The following is a 27,056-nucleotide window of genomic DNA, read 5'->3' on the forward strand; positions in this document are numbered from 1 at the left end:
AAGAAAATGTGTTGATCCTCCGTGCCCAGGCAGTGTATCAGCAAAGCCCGTCTCCGTGGATCCTCCGCATCTTGCAGATTCATTGCAAGCAGGTAGGTATGAAAGGACGACAACCACCTAGGCCATGGAACGGGCTGTTTGCCTGGTAAAGCCAAAAATGGAGCCGGTGTGGTAATCGAAAATTCCACCATCCTTGTCGCCAATGTTGTGTCGCTCAATAAATGATGAATAAATCAATAAACAATGGCCCTGAATGTTATGAACAAGACAGTTTATTCGAGGCACGGATCCACCAGCATATCTCCGACACCGTCAAGATGGCATCCCTCTCCTCTCTCCCACAATCCCCTTCCGCTTGCATCATCAATCCTTCCCAGCAATCCCTAAACATCCGGCAATTCACCAACAACAACCGCTAACTCGGAAATAATCAAGCCCATAAGAATGAACACAACATACTTATCTTCCCCAAATTTATAACACCAGAGCAATTGTTCGACTGTTGTAATTTATAATGTATAATTCCCCCCTCTCTCACCCCCAAATATTGTGCTGCCCAAATTGTGATCCTGCCTATTGGGCAATTGAGATTGCTTTTGCACGAATAGTTTGTTGTCAAATGTGTTGTTTTGATTCATACTCGCTAAATACACACTATTTGATGAAACGAACATGTTTCTGCACGAGAATAGTGATTTGGAACAGGCATCGTGCACTTTTGTGTCAAAAATGCGTCTATTAGGCAAACGAAATTGCTTTTGCATGAAAAAGGTTTCTTGTCAAATATGTGTTGTTTTGCTGTATACAAGTTAAATATGCATTATATGATGAAACACACACGTTTCTGCACTAGAATAGTGACTTGCAACAAAAAAACGTGCATCTTTGTGGCAAAACTGCTTATATTAGGCAAATGAGAATACTTTTGCACGACAAAGGTTTCTTGTGAAATGTGTTGTTTTGATTAGTATAAGCTAAATACACATCATTTGATGAAACGCACACATTTTTACCCGGAAAAAGTGACTTGCTACAAAAAACGTGCACTTTTGTGTCAAAACTGCTTCTATTAGGCAAACGAGATTGCTTTTAAACGAAAAAGTTTTCTTGTGCAATATGTGTTATTTTGATGTATAAAGGTTAAATGTACATTATTTGATGAAATGAACACGCTTCTGCACAAGATTAGTGATTTGGAACAGACAACGTGCACTTTAGTGTCAAAAGTGCTTCTATTAGGCAAATGAGATTGCTTTTGCACGAATAAGGTCAAATGTGTTGTTTTGATTCGTACTCGCTAAATATACACTATTTGATTGAACGAACACGTTTCTGCACTAGAATAGTGACTTGCAACAAATAACGTGCACTTTTGGGTCAAAAGTGCTTCTATTAGGGTAACATAATTGCTTTTACACATAAAAGGTTGCTTGTGAAATATGTGTTGTTTTGCGGTGTACAAGTTAAATACACATCGTATGATGAAACACACACGTTTCTGGACTAGAAAAGTGATTTGGAACAGACAACGTGCACTTTTGTGTCTAAAGTGCTTCTATTAGGCAAACTAAATTGCTTTTGCACAAAAAAGGTTCCTTGTCAAATATGTGTTATTTTGATGTATAAAGTTTAAATGTACATTATTTGATGAAATGAACACGTTTCTGCAGGAGATTAGTGATTTGGAACAGACAACGTGCACTTTTGTGTCAAAACTGCATATATTGGGCAAATACTGAATCTTGTGGTGAGGCAGTTGCCCTGAAACAACTTGCCTTTGCCTCTTGGAAGGCTAATCCAACTGAAGGCAATCTCAGTTCCTTCCACCAAGCTCGGAACAAGTGTGTGTCTACCCTCAGGAGTGCCAGGAAGCACTATCCCTCCACACTCAAGAATGAACTCTCAAACCTGTCTCCTTCCTCCAAATCCTGGTGGCGTCTGGTCAAATCCGTTTCTGGTGTTTGTTCCCCCTCCATCCCCTCCCTTACCTCAAATGGCTACACAGTTGACACCGCACGTGACAAAGCCGAATGCCTCAACTCTGTGTTTGCCTCCAAATCTTGTGTCCCAAACCCATCTCTCTCTGTTCCCACCTTACCCAGTCGAACCCAACTGCTCCTGGACTCTGTGTCGTTCTCTCCTGACAAGGTGGAGGAGTTTTTGTCAAACCTCGACTCTGATTCTGCAACTGTACCAGACGGCATCAGCCCACGGGTCCTAAAATCCTGCTCTTCCGCTCTATCTCACCCTCTCTCTGTTCTTTTCACCCTCTCTTTTGCTCAAGGTCATCTGCCAGCATCCTGGAAATCAGCAAACATTACCGCTTTACACAAAAAAGGTGCAAAAACAGATCCTTGCAACTACAGACCAATCAGCCTGCTCCCAATTATGAGCAAAGTCATGGAATCCATCATTGCGTCGGATATGAAATCCTTCCTCTTCTCCAATGGTTGGATCTCCGATCATCAATTTGGATTCAGACCAGGTCCTTCTACTCTGGACATGCTGCTTCTGCTGTCTCAACAATGGATGGAGGTCCTCAATGCCAAGCAGGAAATCGGAGCCGTCTCCCTTGACATATCACGTGCCTTCGATACGGTCTGGCACCCAGCTCTGCTCACCAAACTCTACTCCTATGGCATCCATGGAAATCTCCATGCATGGCTTGCGGACTTCCTCTCTGGTTGTAGACAACATGTGGCCCTGAATGGATTTCTCTCATCTCCCCTTCCTGTTCTGGCTGGAGTTCCCCAAGGCAGTGTTCTGGGCCCTGTGCTTTTTCTGGTCTTTATCAATGATCTTTCTGACTCCCTGGAAAATCCTCTCTATCTCTTTGCTGATGACTCCACTCTCTGCCGCTCCATTCCTCTTCCCTCAGATCGGCAGTCTGCAGCCTCCTCACTCTCTGAAGACCTGGACAAAATCACAGACTGGTCAAACAAGTGGAACATGTCTTTCAATCCTGACAAATCTCACACTCTTACAATGTCTCTCCGAAAAGATCGACTGGACAACCCTCCCATCTACTTTCTCAACAATCCTCTCCAAGAAATTCTGTCGCTCAAGCTTTTGGGTCTCACTATCTGCCATGATCTTTCTTGGGAAAACCACATTTCCAAGCTGGCCTCCAAAGCCAGTCGCCGACTGGGCATCCTCTGTCGTGCGGAGTCCTTCCTCGGCACACCTGAGCTCCTCACCACATACAAGGCTTTCATCCGCAGCTCAATGGAATACTGTTCTCCCCTATGGGCCGGTGCTGCTGCCTCACACATAGCTCAGCTTCACGCTGTTGAAACCAAAGCTTTAAGAATCATTGGAATCTCCCGTGATGAAGCTATCTCCGAGGGCCTTTCACTCACTCACCGCAGACAGGTATGTGGTCTTTCTGTCTTCTACCGACTCCTCTCCGGCCTTGCTCCCCCAGCTCTCTCTGTGCTTTGTCCCCAAAATATTCCTACAGGTCGCACAAGATCTGCCAGCAACCCTCTGATGGTTAAACTGCCGAAATCTCGGCTCTCTGCTCACCTTCACTCTTTCATTCCTCTTTTCTCCCACCTCTGGAACAAACTCCCACATTCCCTTCAATCCCACTCCTCCCTCCAGTTCTTTAAAACAGCTGTTCACCACCATCTCTTATCTTCCCCCATCCAAAACCTTGATCTTTTCTACCCCCAATAATTCACCCCAGATCCACCTTGTTTGAAATTCCAACTTCTTTCCTGGAAGTCCTGGCAGTGTCCATATGTTTTATACCTCTCCCACCCCCCCCTTCCCATGCCCCCCCCCAAAGCCCTCTCCCTCCCACAGATCTCTCGATGTCCCTGCTCTCAGATGTTGTGTTTGTGTTCCTCCCCCTCTCGCCCCATCTTGTCTACCGCTCCCCATGTTATATGTTTTATGTGTCGGTTTGTCTTTCTGTGTGATTAATGTAAGCTGTTTCACGAGCCTCGATCTTGTATCCCAAAAAAATAAATAATAATGATATTGCTTATGCACGAATAAGGTTTCTTGTCAAATGTGTTGTTTTGATTCGTACCCACTAAATACACACTATTTGATGAAACGAACACATTTCTGCACGAGAATAGTGATTTGGAACAGACAACGTGCACTTTTGTGTCAAAATTGCTTCCATTAGGCAAACGGGATTACCTTTGCACGAAAAAGGTTTCTTGTGCAATATGTGTTATTTAGCTGCATTCAGGTTAAATGCACATTGTTTGATGAAATGAACACGTTTCTGCACCAGAAGAGTGATTTGGAACAAACAAAGTTTATTTTGTGTCAAAACTGCTTATATTGGGCAAATGAGATTGCTTTTACACACACAAGGTTGCTTGTGAAATACATGTTGCTTTGCCGTGTATAAGTTAAATACACATTATATGAGGAAACACACACGTTTCTGCACTAGAATAGTGATTTGGAACAGACAACGTGTACTTTTGTGTCACTCGTGCTTATATTAGGCAAACTAAATTGCTTTTGCAGGATTAAGGTTTCTTGTCAAATGTGTTGTTTTGATTCGTACTCGCTAAATACACACTATTTGATGAAACGAACATGTTTCTGCACGAGAATAGCGATTTGGAACAGACAACGTGCACTTTTGTGTCAAAAGTGATTCTATTAGGCAAACGAAATTGCTTTTGCACGAAAAAGGTTTCTTGTGTAATATGTTATTTTACTGGAAACAAGCATAATACACACTATTTGATGAAACACACACGTTTCTGCATGAGAATAGCAACTTGCAACCAAAAATACGTGCACTTTTGTGTCAAAACCTGCAACCTCCTCACTCTCTGCAGACGTGAACAAAATCACAGACTGGTCAAACAAGTGGAACATGTCTTTCAATCCTTACAAATCTCACACTCTTACTATGTCTCTCCGAAAAGACCGACTGGAAAACCCTCCCATCTACTTTCTCAACAATCCTCTCCAAGAAGTTCTGTCGCTCAAGCTATTGGGTCTCAATATCTGCCATGATCTTTCTTGGGAAAACCACATTTCCAAGCTCGCCTCCAAAGCCAGTCGCCGACTGGGCATCCTCCGTCGTGCGAAGTCCTTCCTTGGCACACCTGAGCTCCTCACCACATACAAGGCTTTCATCCGCAGCTCAATGGAATACTATTCCCCCCTCTGGGCCGGTGCTCCTGCCTCACACCTAGCTTGGCTTCACGCTGTTGAAGCCAAAGCTTTCAGAATCATTGGAATCTCCTGCGATGAAGCTAACCCCGAGGGCCTTTCACTCACTTACCGCAGGCAGGTTGGTTGTCTTTCTGTCTTCCACAGACTCCTCTCCGGCCTTGCTCCCCCAGCTTTGTCTGTGCTCTGTCCCCCAAATATTCCTACAGGTCGCACAAGATCTGCCAGCAACCCTCTTATGGTTAAACTGCCAAAATCTAGGCTCTCTGCTCACCTTCACTCTTTCATTCTCCTTTTCTCCTGCCTCTGGAACAAACTCCCCCACTCCCTTCAATCCCACTCCTCCCTCCAGGTCTTTAAAACAGCTGTTCACCACCATCTCTTATCTTCCCCCATCCAAAACCTTGATCTTTTCTACCCCCGCTAATTCATCCCAGATACATTTTTTCGAAATTCCAACTTCTTTCCTGGAAGTCCTTGCAGTGTCGAATGTTTGATACCTCTCCCACCTCCCCACAAGCCCTCTCCCTTCCACAGTTCTCTCGATGTCCCTGCTCTGATATGTTGTGTTTGTGTGTCCTCCCCCCTCTCTCTCCATCTTGTCGACCGCTCCCCTTATTTTGTGTTTTGTGTCGTTTTGTGTCGGTTTGACGTTTTGTGTGATTAATGTTAGCTCTTTCACGAGCCTCGATCTTGTATACAAAAAAACAATCAAAAAAAAAACTGCTTCTATTTGGCAAACATGATTGGTTTTGCACTAAAAAGGTTTCTTGTCAAATATGTGTTCTTTTGCTGGCAACAAACATAATACACACTATTTGATGAAACACATACGTTCCTGCATGAGAACAGCGACTTGAAACCAAAAAAAACGAGTACTTTTGTGTCAAAACTGCTTCAATTTGGCAAACATGATTGGTTTTGCACTAAAAATGTTTCTTGTCAAATGTGTTATTTTGCTGGAAACAAGCATAATACACACTATTTGATGAAACACATACCTTCCTGCATGAGAATATCGACTTGAAACCAAAAAAACGTGCACTTTTGTGTCAAAACTGCTTCTATTTGGCAAACATGATTGGTTTTGCACTAAAAATGTTTCCTGTCAAATATGTGTTATTTTGCTGGAAACAAGCATAATACACACTATTTGATGAAACACATACCTTCCTGCATGAGAATAGCGACTTGAAACCAAAAAAATGTGCACTTTTGTGTCAAAATTGCTTATATTTGGCAAACATGATTGATTTTGCACGAAAAAGGTTTCTTGTCAAATATGTGTTATTTTGCAGGCAACAAGCATAATACACACTATTTGAGGAAACATATGTTCCTGCATGAGAATAGCGTCTTGAAACCAAAAAAACGTGCACTTTTGTGTCAAAACTGCTTCTATTTGGCAAACATGATTGGTTTTGCACTAAAAATGTTTCTTGTCAAATATGTGTTATTTTGCTGGAAACAAGCATAATACACACTATTTGATGAAACACATACCTTCCTGCATGAGAATAGCGACTTGAAACCAAAAAAAACGTGCACTTTTGTGTCAAAACTGCTTCCATTCGGCAAACATGATTGGTTTTGCACTAAAAATGTTTCCTGTCAAATATGTGTTATTTTGCTGGAAACAAGCATAATACACACTATTTGATGAAACACATACCTTCCTGCATGAGAATAGTGACTTGAAACCAAAAAAATGTGCACTTTTGTGTCAAAATTGCTTTTATTTGGCAAACGATTGATTTTGCACGAAAAAGGTTTCTTGTCAAATATGTGTTATTTTGCTGGCAACAAGCATAATACACACTATTTGATGAAACACATATGTTCCTGCATGAGAATAGCGACTTGAAACCAAAAAAACGTGCACTTTTGTGTCAAAACTGCTTCTATTTGGCAAACATGATTGGTTTTGCACTAAAAATGTTTCTTGTCAAATATGTGTTATTTTGCAGGCAACAAGCATAATACACACTATTTGATGAAACACATACGTTCCTGCATGAGAATAGCAACTTGCAACCAAAAACACGTGCACTTCTGTGTCAAAACTGCTTCTATTTGGCAAACATGATTGGTTTTGCACTAAAAATGTTTCTTGTCAAATACATGTTATTTTGCTGGAAACAAGCATAATACACACTATTTGATGAAACACACACGTTTCTGCATGATAATAGCAACGTGCAACCAAAAACACGTGCAGTTTTGTGTCAAAACTGCTTCTATTTGGCAAACATGATTGATTTTGCACGAACCAAACTGACGAAACTGACAGTTGTGTTGGTCCCAGAAGATATTGGTCGCACACCTCGGCCAGCCATAACACCACATTGACCTCCAGACTGCGCAACTCCATCTCTACAACCTCGCGACCCAATATTGGAGCCGTTGCCCCCGTAGCCAGTTGAAGACTGTGTCCTACTAACCTATCAATTTTGCCCCAGCGTCAAACACTTTGGTCTAACACACACGGATTAATGATGGTGTCACTGGCCCCAGTATCCACCACGGCCCTAACAAAATTCCCCTTCAATTTTACATCTAACACTAAAATTATCCGTGCCAATTTTTGCACAATTTACTAATTCCACCAAAGAAGGACGTTTCTCGACACACTTGCCAGCCGATATGGCCCCGTATGTTCGGCTCATTCCAGTTTCCCTTTTATCTGCCAATCAAACCCAAGACGAGAGCACATACATCACAACGGAATATTGGTGGAAGATCATGTTCGATTCCATCATCATGAAATAGGTTTGATCATGAATTAGGCCATCATGTTCTACAGATGCTCCAAAGGTTGATTGGTGGTCTATATCTGTCCCTATTCCTGCGGTTCGACCTGCGTCCATAGACCAGCACAGCATGGTAGGTAACCACATGCTGGCTGTCCCAGAGTCTCAGGGAGAGGCTGGTGGGCTGCATGCATGGGCGGACACCACATCAGGCCTTTATTGGCCGTCCGTGTTGTCACCACCAAAGCACAGCCCACAACACCTCCCTCTAGTGGCTCTCATGGTGCATGATGGTAGATGCCCGTGAGAAACCACCTCAGACCCCAGGAGGTCCCAACCCCTTCCTGGGTCCAGCAACCCTGCCGGCCTGAGACACTCACTCAGGTGGCACCCCGATGGGCCAGGGTCGCCACACTCCACCAGACTCCCCATGGGGCCCGGGTCGTACCACAACATCCGTGGTCGGACCCCATGTCCAAAGCCTGCCAGGGAAGCTCCCTAGCTGCCTAGCACAATCCAATTTTCATGGGGAGCAATTTCCCATGAGGCCAACCCCAATGACATCCCCTTGTCCGAATTCTGCAGCCCAGATTGAGCCCCAAAATGTAGTCGGCCGGTACCCAGCTCTTGTCCAAAAATGCCCCTGGGAGCTTGATGGTCACAGCAGTCTGTGCAGCCAGCCTATTTTTTTCCTAATTCCTATCACCTGGCACAGTAAATAAATCTGTGTTCCGGTGTTGTTGCATAGATCTCTTATCTTGTATAATGAGGTTTAATATGCACTCTGTAACATGGAGATCGCCCATTGGCCCAAGGAATGGAGGGATGTAACTGTTGGGAATTTATTTCTCACGTGTTGATCAGATCCAGATGTCTCGCGGCGCCATACGAGCCCAATTAGCGACGTCCAGGATAATGTGACATGTTACGTATGACGTATGACATATCATGTATGACATGACGTATGACGTATGATGTATGTGAAGGGAAAAAGCGAAGGTGCTGGCACTCCAAGGGACTGGACACAAAGGCAAATGTGGTGAAAGTGAGACGCCTTAGCGAGTGTGTTGGATTGGAAGGATACCCAGAGGTAGCACAATCGCCTTCCAGCTACCCAGCCTGGGTTTCAATCCCGACCCAGATATAATAAAGTATTTTTTGAAAAGTAGATTTAAGTCGTATTCTTCTAAGATTGTGTAATGTAAGTTGTAGTCTTCAAGATATGTTGTGAAGCGCTTTGTTCATTTCATGCTAAGGCGCTATATAAATAGATATTATTGTTATTATTATTATGTACATGTATGTAATTTGGAATCGTTTATATGTACACCATACAACTAATTGTACATTGCTATGAAAAACGGGTATGTTTTACATGCATACTCTTCCATTGCAAGTCTGGATTACAATTTCTGGGCCTTTTATATAATTACAATTTAATTGTGCATATGTATTTCTCCTGGTGCGCCGACATGAAAAGTTAAATTACTTTTTAATTTTCATATTCAAAATCAACATTTCTGTCATTTGTCAAGATGGTTTTAAGGCAATCTTGCTCTAATAATAGGAATTTATATAGCGTAAATTGCAGGAGCCTCTAAGCGCTTAGAAAAGAGACGAAAGCCAACGAGATGAATATACAAATACAAATTATACAAGAAGAAAACCTAAGATATAATCAGATGTAGGCATTTTCAAATAAATGAGTCTTTAACAGAGATTTGAAAATGTTCACATTGTCGGCTTTGTGTGCATGCATGCTAGTCAAAAAAGTAAGATGCAAGAGAGCAAGGTAGTCCAGAAAATGATAGGCACTTCCTGTCCCCTCTTTCCCTTTTATTCCTTTTCCCCCTCTCCTCCCTCTCCTCCCCACATAAAACTACATTTCTGAACAAAGATTATTGCAATAAACAAAATCCGATTCTTATCTTGGACGAAGAGAAAATCATATCAAAAGCGAGGGGCACGGTGCAAATCACAAATTACACAATGTAGGCACTCAAATTTTGTACGAGGTTACACACATTGTATACACACGAGCGGGCAGTGCACTAGTGCGTGGCGCAAACAATGGAAACAAAATGGCTTCTAATTCCGGGTTGTCGTAACTCTCTCAAAACAGGGACTCTCTATACAGTTGTATGGTGTACATCTAAACTATTCCAAATTACATACATGTACATCTATCTATAATTCCATTAATCTCTGTGTGTATGTGTGTATGTGTGTATGTGTGTATGTTTGTCTGTGACCGCTGTTTCTCGACAACTACCGGTCCGATATACTTTAAACTTGCCAGGTATATTGCTGGGGACCCGAGGATGTGCCTTTTCAAGGTTTGAAATTAATCGGACAAGTAGTTACCGAGCTATGGCGATTTAGCCGTTCGCTGTTCGCTTTGGCTTTGCGAATGGACCAAACCATTCATGTAAATAGAGGGGGGGGGGGGGGGGGGGGTTCTGTGGTCGTTCGCTTTGGCTTTGCGAATGGACCAAACCATTCATGTAAATAGAGGGGGGGGTTCTGTGGTCGTTCGCTTTGGCTTTGCGAATGGACCAAACCATTCATGTAAATAGAGGGGGGGGGGGGGGGGGGGTTCTGTGGTCGTTCGCTTTGGCTTTGCGAATGGACCAAACCATTCATGTAAATAGAGGGGGGGGGGGGGGGGGGGTTCTGTGGTCGTTCGCTTTGGCTTTGCGAATGGACCAAACCATTTCATGTAAATAGAGGGGGGGGGGGGGTTCTGTGGTCGTTACTGCCACGCGGTTTGGAATGTTTTTCCGAACGGGCACCCACGTACGGGCATGCCCTAGTAATAATAATAACAATAATAACAGTATTTATATAGCGCCTCAGCATGAAATGAACAAAGCGCTTCACAACATATCTTGAAGACTACAACTTACATTACACAATCTTAGAAGAATACGACTTAAAGCTACTTTTCAAAAAATACAATTAAGTTACTTTGGAAATAAATGTGTTTTGAGTTTTGATTTAATAATAATAATAATAATTCATTTATTTTGTATAGCGCTTTTCCAGAAGCCCAAAGGCGCTTTGGCAGAGTGGAAAACATAATGCATAACAATACATGAAAACAACAATTGCAAAAAGACAAGAATCAATAGGGAAATATTTAAAGCAAAAGGAGGGAGAAGGAGAAGAGATAGTCAGGGGTTAAATGCTGTGGGTTGAATGGTGAACACTTTGTATGTATGGATTTGAAAGTTTTTATGTTGTGTGAGGTCCGAATAGTTATCGGTAGTTTGTTCCAGAGGGCAGGTACTGAGTTGCAAAAGGCTTTGTCCCCGTATGGAATATGAGTTCTATTACAGACAAGGAGAGTCTTATCAGCGTGTGATCTTAAGTATTTGGCGTCATGAGAATGAGTGTGAGTATTAAAGACAATACTCACATTATTAAGTATTATTAAAGACAACAAACAAAGCCAGACAATAAAATAGAGCGTTCCTCGTATGTATTCAATGCAAGGCCAGAACACGCGAAGATCGGACAGGAAACAACATGGCGTCCACAGACCACGTGACCAATTTTTTTCGGACTCTTCATGTCGCAACTCTCTCTATACAGGGACTATACTCTTACTCATGATGTAATTGAGGGTTCTGAAGCGTCATTCGTAATATCCTCGTCCACCATCACCGGAAGAAGCGGCGATTGATACACGGTAAATGTTTACGAAGATAATTTACATCGCCCGACCTATGGAACTCCTGGTGAGGGGAGCAACTGAAATCACTACAACCTTAACCGTATGAGCTGTAGTCCACATGGCAAGTCCAGTTGATTGAGATTGCGTAATGATAAGTAACGACTGAATACATCGACAATTTTGATAAGTGGCCAAACGGGCAACTTAGAGCCAAATTTTGATGGCCAGACGGAGGTTTTGGTGGCATTTGGCACCCAGGCCAGTGCCCTGCCTCCAGCAATGGATAATTATTTGGAACCCTGCCTCCAGCAATGGCGAATGTCTTCTTTACGCTGATTGAGAATGACTCCATCACCTCTTTTGTCGGTACATGGTGTTTGTGAGGAGAAGGCTATGGTGTGCATTTGCTGAGCATTCTCATTGACCTTCACAGATCGTCTGAGGACTCAACCTCACAGATAAATATCTACCAACTCTTGTGTTGAAATTGAATTTTCTTTCGAGTTTAAATTTCCTGGGAGAACTACATTTCCAAGCTGGCATCCAAAGCCAGTCGCCGACTGGGCATCCTCCATCATGCGAAATCCTTCCTTGGCACACCTGAGCTCCTCACTACATACAAGGCTTTCATCCGCAGCTCAATGGAATACTGCTCTCCCCTCTGGGCCGGTACTCCTGCCTCACACCTAGCTCGGCCTCACGCTGTTGAAACCAAAGCTTTAAGAATCATTGGAATCTCCAGCGGTGAAGCTAACTCCGAGGGCCTTTCACTTAATCACCGCAGGCAGGTTGGTGGTCTTCCTGTCTTCTACTGACCCCTATCCGGCCTAGCTCCCCCAGCTCTCTCTGTGCTCTGTCCCCCAAATATTCCTACAGGTCGCACAAGATCTGCCAGCAACCCTCTTATGGTTAAACTGCCAAAATCAAGACTCTCTATTCACCTTCACTCTTTCATTCCTCTTTTCTCCCGCCTCTGGAACAAACTCCCTCACCCTCTTCAATCCCTCTCCTCCCCCCAGGTCTTTAAAACAGCTGTTCACCACCATCTCTTAACTTCCGTCATCCAAAACCTTGATGTTTTCTACCCCCGTTAATTCACCCCAGATCCACTTTTTTGAAATACCGACTTCATTACTGGAAGTCTTAGCAGTGTCCATGTGTTTTATACCTCTCCCACCCCCCTCTTCCCATGCCTCCTCCCCTCCCCACAAGCCCTCTCCCTCCCACAGATCTCCCAATGTCCCTGTTCTTTACCGTTGTACTTGTGTGCTTCCCTCTCTCCCCATATTGTCTCCCGCTCCCTTTACTATATGTTTTATGTGTCCTTTTACGTTTTTTTTTTGTAATTAATGTTAGCTCTTAAATGAGCGTCGATCTTGTATACAAAAAATATATAATAATCATCTGGCAAGACAAATTTGTGTTTTCAGGGTGCATTTGTGTTAACTGGGTTTTTTTTTTTGTATACAAGATCGAGGCTCGTGAGAGAGCTAACATTAATCACACAAAAAGACAAACCGACACACAAAACACAAAAAACAAGGGGAGCGGCAGACAAGATGGGGAGAGAGGGGGAAGGACACAAAAGAGAGGGGGAAGAGGGGGAAGGACACAAACACAACATTTGAGAGCAGGGACATCGGGAGGACTTGGGGGGAGGTGGGAGAAGAATAAAACATATGAACACTGCAAGGACTCTGGGGTGAATTACTGGGGGTAGAAAAGATCAAGGTTTTCGATGGGGGAAGATAAGAGATGGTGGTGAACAGCTATTTTAAAGACCTGGAGGGAGGAGTGGGATTGAAGGGAGTGGGGGAGTTTGTTCCAGAGGCGGGAGAAAAGGGGAATGAAAGAGTGAAGGTGAGCAGAGAGCCTAGACTTTGGCAGTTTAACCATAAGAGGGTTGCAGGCAGATCTTGTGCGACCTGAAGGAATATTGGGGGGACAGAGCACAGAGAGAGCTGGGGGAGCAAGGCCGGAGAGGAGTCGGTAGAAGACAGAAAGACCACCAACCTGCCTGCGGTGAGTGAGTGAAAGGCCCTCGGTGTTGACTACATCGCAGGAGATTCCAATGATTCTGAAAGCTTTGGCCTCAACAGCGTGAAGCCGAGCAAGGTGTGAGGCAGGAGCACCAGCCCAGAGGGGGGAACAGTATTCCATTGAGCTGCGGATGAAAGCCTTGTATGTGGTGAGGAGCTCAGGTGTGCCAAGGAAGGACTTCGCACGACGGAGGATGCCCAGTCGGCGACTGGCTTTGGAGGCCAGCTTGGAAATGTGGTTTTCCCAAGAAAGATCATGGCAGATAGTGAGACCCAAAAGCTTGAGCGACAGAACTTCTTGGAGAGGATTGTTGAGAAAGTAGATGGGAGGGTTGTCCAGTCGGTCCTTTTGGAGAGACATTGTAAAAGTGTGAGATTTGTCAGGATTGAAAGACATGTTCCACTTGTTTGACCAGTCTGTGATTTTGTCCAGGTCTGCAGAGAGTGAGGAGGCTGCAGACTGCCGATCTGAGGGATGAGGAATGGAGCGACAGAGAGTAGAGTCGTCAGCAAAGAGATAGAGAGGATTTTCAAGAGAGTCAGAGAGATCATTGATGAAGACCAGAAAAAGCACAGGGCCCAGAACACTACCTTGGGGAACTCCAGCCTGAACAGGAAGAGGAGATGAGAGAAACCCATTCAGGGCCACACGTTGACTACGACCAGAGAGGAAGTCCGCCAGCCATGCGTGGAGATTTCCATGGATACCAAAGGAGGAGAGTTTGGAGAGCAGAGCAGGGTGCCAGACCGTATCGAAGGCACGTGAAATGTCAAGGGAGACAGCTCTAATTTCCTGTTTGGCGTTGAGGACCTCCATCCATTGTTACCTCCATTGGGTTGAGAGATTCATCAAACCATTTTGTTTCATCATTGGAATGGATAGGGATGGGGTGGGGTTGGGATCGGATAAACAGTCATGAAAACAGGAATTGGTCAAAATGGCATGGACACATATCATAAGGTATTCAATAACACCCACAGGTAATTTAGTCAATTTATGGATCAGTGTATTGTCAGTCTCACCCCAAAGGTGATGCAAGACTATTGCAATTCCCCTGTCTGTATGTCTGTGTGTATCCGTTTCCATATATATTTTTGCTTTAAAATTTTTTCTCTTCAACTGCTTGGCCAATCGATGCAAAAGTTTAAACATAGGAGGGACTCCTCATGGAGAATATTTTGTTGCTACTCTGACATCATAGGTCCCATGGTATGGCAGCCATATTGCCTTAAAGGAAATAAATGACAATTTTCTTCGAAACCACTCAACGAAAATAATTGAAACTTGGTATGTCATCAACTCACCATGCGGTACATAGGATGACAACGATGATGTCATCTGTGAAGTGGTATTCCTGTGATGATTGGTTGAATTGAAATCTTTATCCGAAAAATCTGAAGCTTCGGATATCTGATTTATGACCCGATGTGAGGGAAGAATTAAATGTATGATGTACATAACTCATGCCAAGAAACAATGTGACTTAATCGGGTGAATGGATGATACTGGTATATTGGCCATAATAGTAGCGTGTTCAGTTAACTGGTATTTTTGTTCAGAAAGAACGTGCGAGGTGAGACTATGCGCTCAACGAGTGCTGTTCTCGTTCCTTATGGTAATACTTACTCTATGAATAAGATACTCCACAGGAAGTTTCTCTTATTAGTCTGGAACTTGTAGAGGAAATAAAACTATATTCATCCTGTGGTCAATTACTTGGCCGTCGTCAGCAAATCTGGTCTTTCTGATGACTGCAATGTTGATGTTACATCTCGTTGACGTGACACAAGGGTGTAGTCGGGTCTGTCATTGTCTTGTCAATCCAGGGCTTTCTTACATTCCAAAAAGTAACATTTATGTTGTTTTCTAAAAAGAATTGGGCGCTGGAAGGGGTAACCCGACTGAGAATGGTTAACCTAGCGGGCTGTGTGAGGCAGTTTATATCTCGAGAATCTTTTTCCAGCCTGCTCCCCAAGGAGGGGTGAGCAGAGAGTGTATTCTAAAGGGGGTTGTTCAGTCATGTTAACCAACACAAAACGACCACCATACCTATTTGGTACAGAGTTCATGCCGAAAGACTGCCAGCGATCACGTGTCCATTCCCGACATCACTTGCCGATCACCGTAGGACGTACATAAAAATGGGGATGATATGGAATGAAATATAAAAGCATGCAGTGACCACAACATAGTAAAAACGAGAAAAAAATATTTGTACACTCGGAGTGAAATATTTTAAATTCCTTATACTTTTTTTTTTTATCGATATGAACCTTGCAGCGATGCACGTGATATTATGTGCAAGGATTAAATGCTGTTAATATGGGCTGCAGTTCACAAAATTGAGACATTTTAGTTGTATGCCTAAAGGTGCTGGCAGGATGGTTAAGAGGTGCAAACAGAGTACCACCCTTTGGGTGGGTTGAGTTTGCATTTAACTTGCTGAAAAAGGTATCGTCTGGGTTTTGCTAAAAGACTATAGATGTTTGTGTTGTGGGCACCTAAAAGCTTCGAGATGGTCTAAAGGTCTAGTGGGGAAGTTCAAATCGTAGTTAGGGTCTAAGTGGTTGAAAGGGTTTAATCTCTCAAGCAGGTAAAAAAAAGGGTCTAAAAAGGTGTGCAGTTCTAAATGGTCAAGGGTCCAAGCTGTCTAGCATATCTGAAAGGTCTCAGGGTCTAAAGGGAGTCAAGGGACTTAAGGGATGTAAAGTTCTAAAGGGCCTGTGGGGTCTAAAGGGTGAAGGGGTCTAAAAGGTGTCAATGATAAAAGGGGACTGAAGGATATTAAAGGTCTTAGGGGTTTTGAGAGGTCTAAAAGGTCTTAGTGGTCATGGAGTGTCTTAAGGGTATTGGGGGTCTCAAGAGTGCCAAGTGTCTTGGAGGGTCTTTTAGGGTCATGGGGTCTTGGGATATTGAGGGTCCTAATGGTTTTATGGGTCTTAAAGGGTCTTGAGCTTCTTAGGAGGTCTTAAAGGATCTTTGGGGGTAATAAGGTTATTGGGTTTTTTAGTCTACATAGTCGAAGCTCGTGGAAGAGCTAGTTGTACAGTGATCAGGACATAACAGACAAAAACAGGATGCAAAACACGCATGCATGGGGAGGACAAAATGGATACAGAAGGAAACTCCAAGGAGGGACAACTGGAAATTTGGAAGGAGGAGGGTTTTGTGTGGGCTTAACTAGGGTATAAAAGATCATGGTTTAGGATTGAGGACGATCTAAGATGGTGGTGAACAGCTGTTTTGAAGACTTGGAAGGAAGAACGAGATTGAAGAGGATGTGGAAGTTGATTCCACAGGTGAGAAAAAGAGAATCTAGGTGATCCTAAGGGTATTGATATATTTATGGGCTTAAGGAGTCTTATGTTTTAAACGGTCTTCAGGATTCTTCAGGATGTTAAGGGGTCTAAATGCATAGAGCAGTCTGAACTCACACGCATGCATGGATGGCTCCTTCTATATATATAGATGCACATTCACCTCAAAGGTGTGTAATCTGGGCTTGAATATCGGCCCAGCTATAAACTGTTATCCTGGTATTTCACAGGTAGGGCAGTTCATCAATGTGTGTGACATCCCTCGGATGGACGTTAAGGTGGGTGTCCCATCTGCCAGCATTAGTTGGTGGATGTTAAAGATCCAACGGTGTCCTTCACAAAGAGTAAGCGAGCTATCGCTGGCACCATGAACAAATTCCAAATTCCTGCCCAAACCTACAAGGGCGACTGTGTCAGCGGCACTCCCAGCAAAGATGCAATCAGCAGCCGCAACCTGCATACAAAATGAATGAATATGTGCTAAATAGTGGTAACTGTGGCAATCTAGCAAAATAAAACTGCGGCACTTTAGCAAATAAAGTTGAATATGGTAAATAAATTTGACAATCTTGAGTGCAACTAATGTAAGGAAAGCTCTTGAAGATTTAATACACCAACCACAAGGAGCAATTCAATGGAATTCAGAGACAGCTCTGGAGAGGTTAAACCAAAGGACGATTTTCTTTGTTGTGATAAAATGAAGAGAGCAGCAGAATTTGCTATTAATAAAAAGAAACAAAAACCTCAGAAACAAATGATTCTAATCTCACACGATAACCATTGCCTCAAACACAAAACATTTTGAACCATTTATGAAAATGTATTCATTGATTCACTGTTCGTAACTGTCGATACAATGGGCAAATAAAATGCAAACTTTACATCAAGGAAAACTCCACACTGTTGTTTATGAACACTTATTTTTATTAAAACACATAATCAGCAAATTTCCTCAAGCAGATACTTATTAAAGTGAGTTATGTTATGGTAGTACAGCTTGCTACAAAGTGAAGGAAAGGCAAAAAAAAGAAAAGAAACATAAAAATCAAGAAGCAGTGAAGTGGTTTGGAAACTTCAGGTAGAAGCCTTTTACAGCAGGTGATGAATGCTATTGTTGAATTGCAGCTCGTTTTTAACACTACATTCACCAAATCAGAGATAAATTGATGTGCAAAACACAGATAGCATTGGTTCCCCAACTCTGGGGAGATGACCCAAGCTAGGAAAACATTGTGACCGAACAGAACGTTACCAGAAACGTGTGATGCACAACATCTGTGCTTAGTACACGTGTAATGATCTAAAAACATCTTTGAAAGGAACGCTCGTCACAACAATATTTGATTTCCACCTCCTCTTTGTTTCATTTCTAAAGCGAATGATTACACCTTGCATTTTGCTGTCAGAGGACCCCATACACTCTCAATTCATACATTCTCTTATGGTTTTATTTTTTGTCACGTATATAAAAGTCTCCACAACACAAACATATCCAACTACTGAAATTAAACAATCAAATATAAGTATTAACAATTATAACCTCTCCATAATGATTACATTATTTGTTCAAATCTTTTTGTACAAGGCTTTGATATACACAACAATATCCCAAGAAATATAAACAATTTCACCACCTGGGCCTGGACAATCACTAAAAGGACAAGATGAATCATGATGACAGGTGGTGTTTGCAACTCCTGGCAATTAATAAAGTACTAGGCGCTATCTTGCAACTCAAAATGTACTTGTGGTTGGTGGTGAATGTTCTGACCGAATCATTCCGTGGCATGTGTAGCTACTTGGATGCCACGACGACTACTCTAGACCGTAAAACAAGCATAAACGATGCAATCACCAAAAAAACTGACTCAATAATCCAGCTTTTAAAAAATATATGGTGAATTATTTGACAATTTACATAGTTTCGTAAACAGATCATCCTTTTTTTAAATTCACAACAAAATTGCACATCTGGCACAATAAAGCAAGAGAAGAGATATTGCATGCATACATGTACATATGCACATAGATCTGTGGAGTAGTAATTGTTAAACTGGGTATCCATAATTTTAATTGAAAATCCTAAAGGATTTTCATTTTGTGCAATCTTAACAGAGTGAAGCAAAGAAATACCACTGGAATCAATTTGTTATTGTGCTTGCACATAATGTGGTGGGACAATGTAAGCAGTAATATCTGTAAGTTTGACTTTGTTTCCACCCGCATATTAAAAAATAGCAAACAGCCTTCCGCACATTCCCCTGACAATAATCAATTCCAGACTTCTGCGCCATTCACAGATGGAGTGAATTTTCCTCCTTGTTAAGAAAAGTGGAAATGCGTTAATTTATGGCAGGATTTTGCGGAAGTGGTTGGATCATCTTGTGTTCATTTGAGATGTCACGAGATCGACGCAAAATGGTTTTACGGATCTATCTATCATATCGAGAGGGTAACATTCCATTAAGAATTTTTACTCCTTTACGGTTAGATTATTCAGAGGTCACCGCTTTGCTAGATGTAAAATAAAATAAACAAGTGGATACAAGAGGAGACATACAAACTGCAAATTGTTTTTTTTTTTGTGTCATGGCAACCTGTATCAACTGCCAGAAGGTCACCAGGGCCACTGGTTTGCTCAAAGATGAAGTTTATAGTTTTCTCTCATGGCCATAATCACAAGTGATTTTTGGCCTAGCCACATCCTGGGCTGAGTAAGGAAGGCCAATTGCGCAGATCCAGGTCTCCATCATATGATGCTGTCCGATTTGGAGACGTTTTCTTCATCGCTTTTCGTAGAGGAGCTTTTAAACGCTTACTGCCACAAGGAAACACACACACCAGAAAAAAAGATTAATGCTGACAAAATAACTCAAGGTTTAAAACTGAGCCATGTGCACAAAAAAAGGAGCCAAGGTTCTTCCGAATTTGTTTTTGAACTCACATTGGCCATTATCCCCTGAACTTTTCAAAATGACACCACTTCCTGTTTGCTATAAGGCGATACCATCACATGGTAACATGTTGGGTTCACATCATGATGGAACAACATTCGTTTCAAATTTGGCCAAGATGCTGGAAACATTGTTTTAATTATTAACATCCTTCAACTAATGCTAACAGACAGGTCCCAAATAAAACATCCATCTGCGGAATAGCACACTCATCAATAAAACAAAATAATATAGGAATCACCAGTCCGACAGTTTATAGTCTGGATGAGACTCAAACCCAGACTAGACCAAGTGTGCTACCACTGCACCATCTGGATTTATGTTCTAATGGCATTATAAAGATGGGCATGCGCTCCATTGGGGCTTGTGAAGAAAATAAAACCACTTCTTTGACACTCGTCCCCATGCCCGTATGGGTCAGTCCCATTGAGCAATACTGTGCCAAGACCAGTGCATGGTGAGCCTACTATGTGGAGTATGGCAGATTTAAGAGGAGAAGTAGTAGTGGTAGTCATCAACGACTATCTCAAAGATGATGTTCACAGAGCTGCAATACTGATATCAATCTTAAGGTCACCAGCAATATGGATTCAAATGATCTTTATGAGGCGTTAAACATGGAAATTTGAGCAGAATGTGAAAGTCCGCCAAACATGGAAATTTGAGCAGAATGTAAAAGTCCGCCAAACATGGAAATTTGAGCCGAATGTAAAAGTGGGCCAAACATGGAAATTTGAGCAGAATGTAAAAGTCCGCCAAACATGGAAATTTGAGCCGAATGTAAAAGTCCGCCAAACATGGAAATATGAGCAGAATGCAAAAGTCCGTCAAACATGGAAATTTGAGCCGAATGTAAAAGTCCGCCAAACATGGAAATTTAAGCAGATTGTAAAAGTCCGCCAAACATGGAAATTTGAGCAGAATGTAAAAGTTTGTCAAACATGGAAATTTGAGCAGAATGTAAAAGTCCGTCAAATATGGAAATTTGAGCAGAATGTAAAAGTCCGTCAAATATGGAAATTTGAGCAGAATGTAAAAGTCCGTCAAATATGGAAATTTGAGCTGCGGCTTATGGTTGCTTCATCTCCTAGAAGCGTGGCTGTGCCGCTGATGCAATGCCCCTGTTTCCAGTAAGCTGGTACTCATACTTGCGAATCTCAGAAGGATGACAGGATGAGTCAAGCTACGTGGTGGTATTTCAATGGCATGACAGGGGCTCAAACTAAAGACCCTAAGATCTGAAGCCAGCCACCTTAATCGTAGTCAACACCAGGCTCAACAATGCAGTATAATAAAGTAACAAGTTAAACATACAGACTTGGCATTTAATATGAACTATTTTTTTTGTGGGGGTGAACTTACTTTTCAAGATGACTTAGAACCAAAAGTTCATTGGAATTATGTTGAAATTATTCTAGATTTTGTTGATGTGACCGTTAAAAGAAACAAAAACCACATTTGACATTTCGAAGCAAATAAATTGTTACTTGAAAGTGATGGAAACTGATATCGAACTCAATTCACGGACAGTACTGTGTTAAACTTCTGTGCGTTTTCCAGAAGTATCTCTTTATTTTGCACATTAGCCAAAAAATTTTTCAACAAAAACAAAAGCTAAATTATGACTGGGATTACGGACAGGAAAATTACAGTTCAGTACTTCGTGTAACCCCCACGAGCATTCAGGAGAGCATGTACACGTCGAGGCATGCTGTTCACGAGATTTGCCAAGGTTTGGACAGGAATCGCTTGCCATGCAGTGACAATAGTCTGCTGCAATTCATGCACAGAGGTGGGCTGCTGGTCCAAGTTGTCGATTTGACGCGTTAATTCTGCCCACAAGTTCTCTATCGGATTCATATCCGGGGACATGGCAGGCCACTCCATATGCTCTACACCACGGTCAGCAAGAAAGTGTTGGATCATGCGAGCACGATGAGGCCGTGCATTGTCATCTTGGAAGACAAAGTTTCCTCGAAAGGCTGCACGAGCAAATGGAAGCAATGTTTCTTCCAGAATGACCCTGTACTTGAACTGGTTCAGGTTTCCATTCAGAACAAGCAGGTCAGTTTTGCCCCCTTCATGAAAAGCAGCCCAAACGGTCACCCCACCACCTCCAGCTTGGACTCTTGGCATGATACAATCTTCGTTGTGGGCTTCATGCATTTGTCTGCGCTCTCGGACGCGGCCATCTTGACGATAGACCAGAAATCTAGACTCGTCACTGAAGGTCACGTGATTCCAGTGTCCTGGCTGCCATTGACGGTGCTCTCTGGCCCACTGCAATCGGCGCTGGCTGTGTTGTCTGGTCAGGCGTGGCTTTCTCAGGGGATGCCTGGCACGATAGCCTGCTTGAACCAGTCGTTGGTTGACTAGCCTTCTGGATACAGGCACATTTGTCAGTTGCTGCCACTCAGCCCAAAGCCGATTAGCTGACTTGGTACGGCCATTGCAGACTAACCGGTGAAGCTGGTGATCATCTCTCCTTGTGGTTCTGCGTGGACGTCCTGGCCTCGGTATTGGAGTAGGGACACCCCTCTGAGCATTTCATTTCAGGATCTTTGACACCTGACCTTGAGTGATGCCATACTGCCGAGCAATGGCATGCTGTTTCATGCGAGAATTTCGTAAAGCCACCATTCCATGACAAACAGCATTGTCAAGTTGACGGACCATCTCCAGAGGAAGCGGCAATAACTTTTGTAGACGTGCAGCAGTTGTTTTCCACTAATACAGAACGCAACATCCCTTATATACCCGATTGTGAAGCCAATCGTCAAATGTACCTGTCCTTACATTTTGTCATGCCACCTGTGATATAATCCTGTTATTGACGTCTTGCTGCGAAAGACAATCAGTGACATGGTTCTTTCAACAAAAACATCACCGAAGGGTAAAAGAAACTCACCAGATTGATATACTGAGTTCAGAAAGTAAACCCAAGTCAAGAAAAAAAAAATATTCCATATTAAATGCCAAGTCTGTCGTTAAGTACAATGTAGACATTGTGAATAAGTTTATTTAGCAGAATATTTGATCCGTTGACTCCTTTTCTTATGTATCCTCCTTACTTTTATTCCTTTTTCTCAATTATCTTTCCTCAATTAATTCCTCTACCACTATTTTCTTTTATAATATGTGGATGTTTCTGGACATAATGACAAGTACCAACAAAGTGTATTTTTTGTGCATAGTAAAGGTACCAAGCAAAGCAGGTCATGGAGATGATGAAGATGAAGAGGACAAATCCTGCCACTGCTATTCCATACACCCAAGCCTTCAACTTTCCCTCTGAAACAAATAAAAAGACAATTTTATTGACTATTTAATCATGTGAGAAAGCTGTGAGCCGTGTAAGATTTTCCTTTGCAGAATTGAATTTCAATTCAAATCCCAGGCCATCATTTACAGATTTATCTCACCTGCATCAAAGGGTTCCATTGACCAGGTCTTTAGTACTCCAGCTCCTTGACCTTGCGAAGTTGTCTCTCCAAAGCCTTCTGGTATACCCAAGAAAATTCCCTCCGATTCCTCGCCCCGCATGCACGCTTCGAGCACACCTCCGGGCGACAGCACCCCCAAGAATCCATCCTCGCACACACAGTGCTCCCCCTGGCTCAGTCAAAAGAAAGATAAAGTTCCGATCGATGGATCAGTTCATCATCTCAAACATGTTCAATCGTGGATCGATCAGGTAGGTCATCACCTCAAACGTGTTCAGCCAAAACGTTTTATTTTCACTTGCTTACACATTCCAGTGCATATCATCTCTTTCTCTCCCAGCGTTTGCATTGGATGTTTTCGAACAAATAACAGTGTGATCGTCACAGTTGCGAAAATTAAAGAACACTTTATCTCAACAAGATGAAATCGTAATTTTGAAAACCCAACAAAGTCAATCGGATTAAGTATGCAAGAGACTCGAAATGTATTAATTCATTCATCAGCCAATCGGATTTAGTCACAACACCGCAATGATCTTCTTCATATACAGTCACGTGAAAAAGTAAGTACACCCCATGTAAAGTTTTGACTTTTTCAACATATTTCAACATACAGCTATTTGATCTTCATTTCAACAATATTGATAGATAAAGGTGATATAATATAACAAATATCATGAAACATTTATATTTTGTAGTCCATTGTATAATTTAAATAAACATGAATGCAAATTTCGCAGGTGGAAAAAGTAAGTACACCCCTACATTTATCACTACTTCAAATATCTAAAATTAGAATCAGGTACACCAGCTCAGGTGCAAATGATTAGAACATCGTTAGAGAGGATCTTGGAGGAGCCTGTCTTATTTAAACCTCACACATTTAGTTTGGTTTGCTCTTTGTTGTTGAAGTGTGCGGCATCACCATGCCTAGATCAAAAGAGCTTTCTGAGGCCTTCAGAAAGAAGGTTATAGATGCCTACGAGTCTGGGAAGGGATTTAAAAAGATCTCCAAACAATTTGAAATCAATCATTCGACTGTCCGGAAGATCATCTACAAGTGGAGAAGATTCCAAACAACTGCCAACTTGTTCAGGCCAGGCCGCCCCAGCAAGTTCAGCCAGAGAGCAGACCGCAAGATGCTGAAAGAAGTCTCTAAGAACCCCAGAATGTCATCACGGGACCTACAGGTAGCTCTTGCCACTGTTGATGTCAAAGTGCACGAGTCTACCATTAGAAAGAGGCTGCACAAATTTGATCTACATGGGAGGTGTGCCAGGAGGAAACCGTTGCTGTCCAGAAAGACCATCAGGGCAAGACTAAAGTTTGCCAATGCACACCGAGGCAAAGACCAGCACTTCTGGAACAATGTGCTCTGGACAGATGAGTCAAAGGTAGAGCTATTTGGCCACAGTACCAGAAGACATGTTTGGCGAAAACCAAAGGCAGCATTTGACCACAAGAACCTGATACCAACTGTAAAGCATGGTGGTGGAAATATTATGGTTTGGGGCAGCTTTGCAGCATCAGGGCCTGGGAAGCTCACCATCATATAATCCACTATGAATTCTTCATTGTACCAGAGGGTGCTTGAGGACAACGTGAGGCCATCTGTCGGAAAGTTTAAGCTCAACCGAAGGTGGACCTTGCAACATGACAATGACCCTAAACATACCAGTAAATCCACCAAGGAATGGCTGAAAAGAAAGAAATGGAGGGTTCTGGAATGGCCAAGTCAAAGCCCAGATCTAAATCCCATCGAGATGTTGTGGGGGGGATTTGAAACGAGCTGTGCATGCAAGAAACGCCTCAAACATCGCACAGCTGAAAGAATTCTGCATGGAGGAGTGAGCAAAAATTTCTCCCAGTCGATGTCAGAGACTGGTAGACAGTTATAAGAAACGCCTACTTGAGGTTGTTTCTGCCAAAGGGGGCAATACCACCTATTAGAGCCAAGGGTGTACTTACTTTTTCCACATGCGAAATTTGCATTTATGTTTATTTAAATTATACAATGGACTACAAAATGTAAATGTTGCATGATATTTGTTATATTTTATCACCTTTATCTATCAATATTGTTGAAATGAAGATCAAATAGCTGTATGTTGAAATATGTTGAAAAAGTCCAAACTTTACACGGGGTGTACTTGCTTTTTCACGTGACTGTACAATGTACATGTACATTTATGTTGTGTACAATTTCACAACAAAGCTTAACGCTCAGGGGAGTTCAACTTTCTTTGGAAATCTGACACTGTTACCAGTGATGTCTACCCTATCTCAAGGCTTTCAGTAAAATCCCTGAGAGCTCTGTTCAATTTCATCATAGAATGCCACATGTGCACATGAAAACTTTACTACTCTCAGTAGAACAATCAATTACCAACAAAAACCACAGAAAACAAATAGAGCAGCACTCTGGTAGAGCGCAAACCTCCGCCAGGCTCAACCATTTATCCCACTGTTTTATATCCCACTGATAGGCCGTATCTGGATCCGACATGAACCAAAATCGAATCAGCTTGTTTTAGTCACATAACCAACTCATCCACTAAGTTTTTCCATTGGTCATTTACAACTTTATGAAATATGTTATATATCGTTTTTGGACCAATCACTCAATGGTGAATAATCACTTATAAATAAAATAACTCTCTTATCCATATCTGTATTCGGATCTTCACCAAAGTAGAATCAATTTGTTTTCAAACAACCAACCTGCCCACCAAGTTTCATCCAAGTCCGTCCACAATTTTTGAGATATCGTGCTCTATATCGTTTTTTGCTCTATCACTCAATTGTGTTAGAATCACCTAAAAAATTGTTTTTCTGATCTGGATCCGGATTCGAATCTTCACCAAATTCTAATCATTTTTTCTGCGTCACCTACTCAACCCCTCCACCAAATTTCGTCCGAATCCGTCCACAACATTTTGAGATATTTTGTTCCCAGACCGACAGACAGATAAACAAACAGGCAGGCGTGAAACCATAATCTCCATCCACCTTCGGCAGAGGTAATAAATAACTAATAATTCCTGTCTGGTGGAACAGCAAATTAACAATTAATAAGGTATACAACTCTTACAAAAAGGTACAAGAACCATGGGATAGATCTCAAGACATGGTAAGTGCAAAACGGTACTCTCTGGATGAACTAGGGAACAAGAGACTCGTGGGATGAGAAAGAAGCTTTCCAGCATTGGTAAGGCATTGGTAAGGCTGGACACGAAGCATGTCAAAGAACTCGCAAATGAGAAATTCAGAATGACATTCCGTATCCTCACCCATTAGTGTAGTGTATGCTGTTTGAGCCAGGAAGGAAGGAGGATTTTTAGGGGAGCAGACGTGATTCATGTGAATGATCGAACCCGTGAACATTGTCTTTGTATCCATTTTTAGGAAACACATTTTGTCGTACATCTTGAACCCAGACTTTTGGATTTTACAGAAGGCGATGAGAATCGGATTATTATATCTCAACCTCTCTTGCCAACATTGCCATTTTTTGCCACTCATCTCTCCACCATTCCCTCCATTAGAAGTGCATACCTCTTCACTTGGCTCATGCTCGATCACTTGGGTCAAGAAATCTGAGAGACTCGTCATAGCCATGGACATTGATGACAATAAACGGAAGCGACCTCTTCCGCTGCACTATGCAGGTGATGACGTATGTAAAATGTTTGATTATATTTCCCAATACTAGTGAGGATGATGAC

General features: G+C 42.3%; 1 protein-coding gene across 1 annotated transcript in view; it reads right to left on the bottom strand.

Moving 5' to 3' along the window:
• Positions 1–17,843: 17,843 nt before the first annotated feature.
• THSD7A (thrombospondin type 1 domain containing 7A) overlaps positions 17,844–27,056 on the bottom strand; it is a 221,924-nt gene continuing 212,711 nt past the window's right edge. Inside the window, exons 12-14 of the mRNA XM_078782738.1 lie at positions 23,311–23,500; positions 23,092–23,179; positions 17,844–19,752 (exon numbers count right to left, since the gene is read on the bottom strand). Of these exons, the coding sequence (XP_078638864.1) occupies positions 19,629–19,752; positions 23,092–23,179; positions 23,311–23,500 (402 nt within the window). The 3' untranslated portion in view covers positions 17,844–19,628. The remainder of the gene's footprint in view (positions 19,753–23,091; positions 23,180–23,310; positions 23,501–27,056) is intronic.

This window comes from Myxine glutinosa, chromosome 7 (assembly GCF_964187855.1).
Source record: "Myxine glutinosa chromosome 7, kmMyxGlut1.1, whole genome shotgun sequence".
Lineage (NCBI taxonomy): Eukaryota > Metazoa > Chordata > Myxini > Myxiniformes > Myxinidae > Myxine > Myxine glutinosa.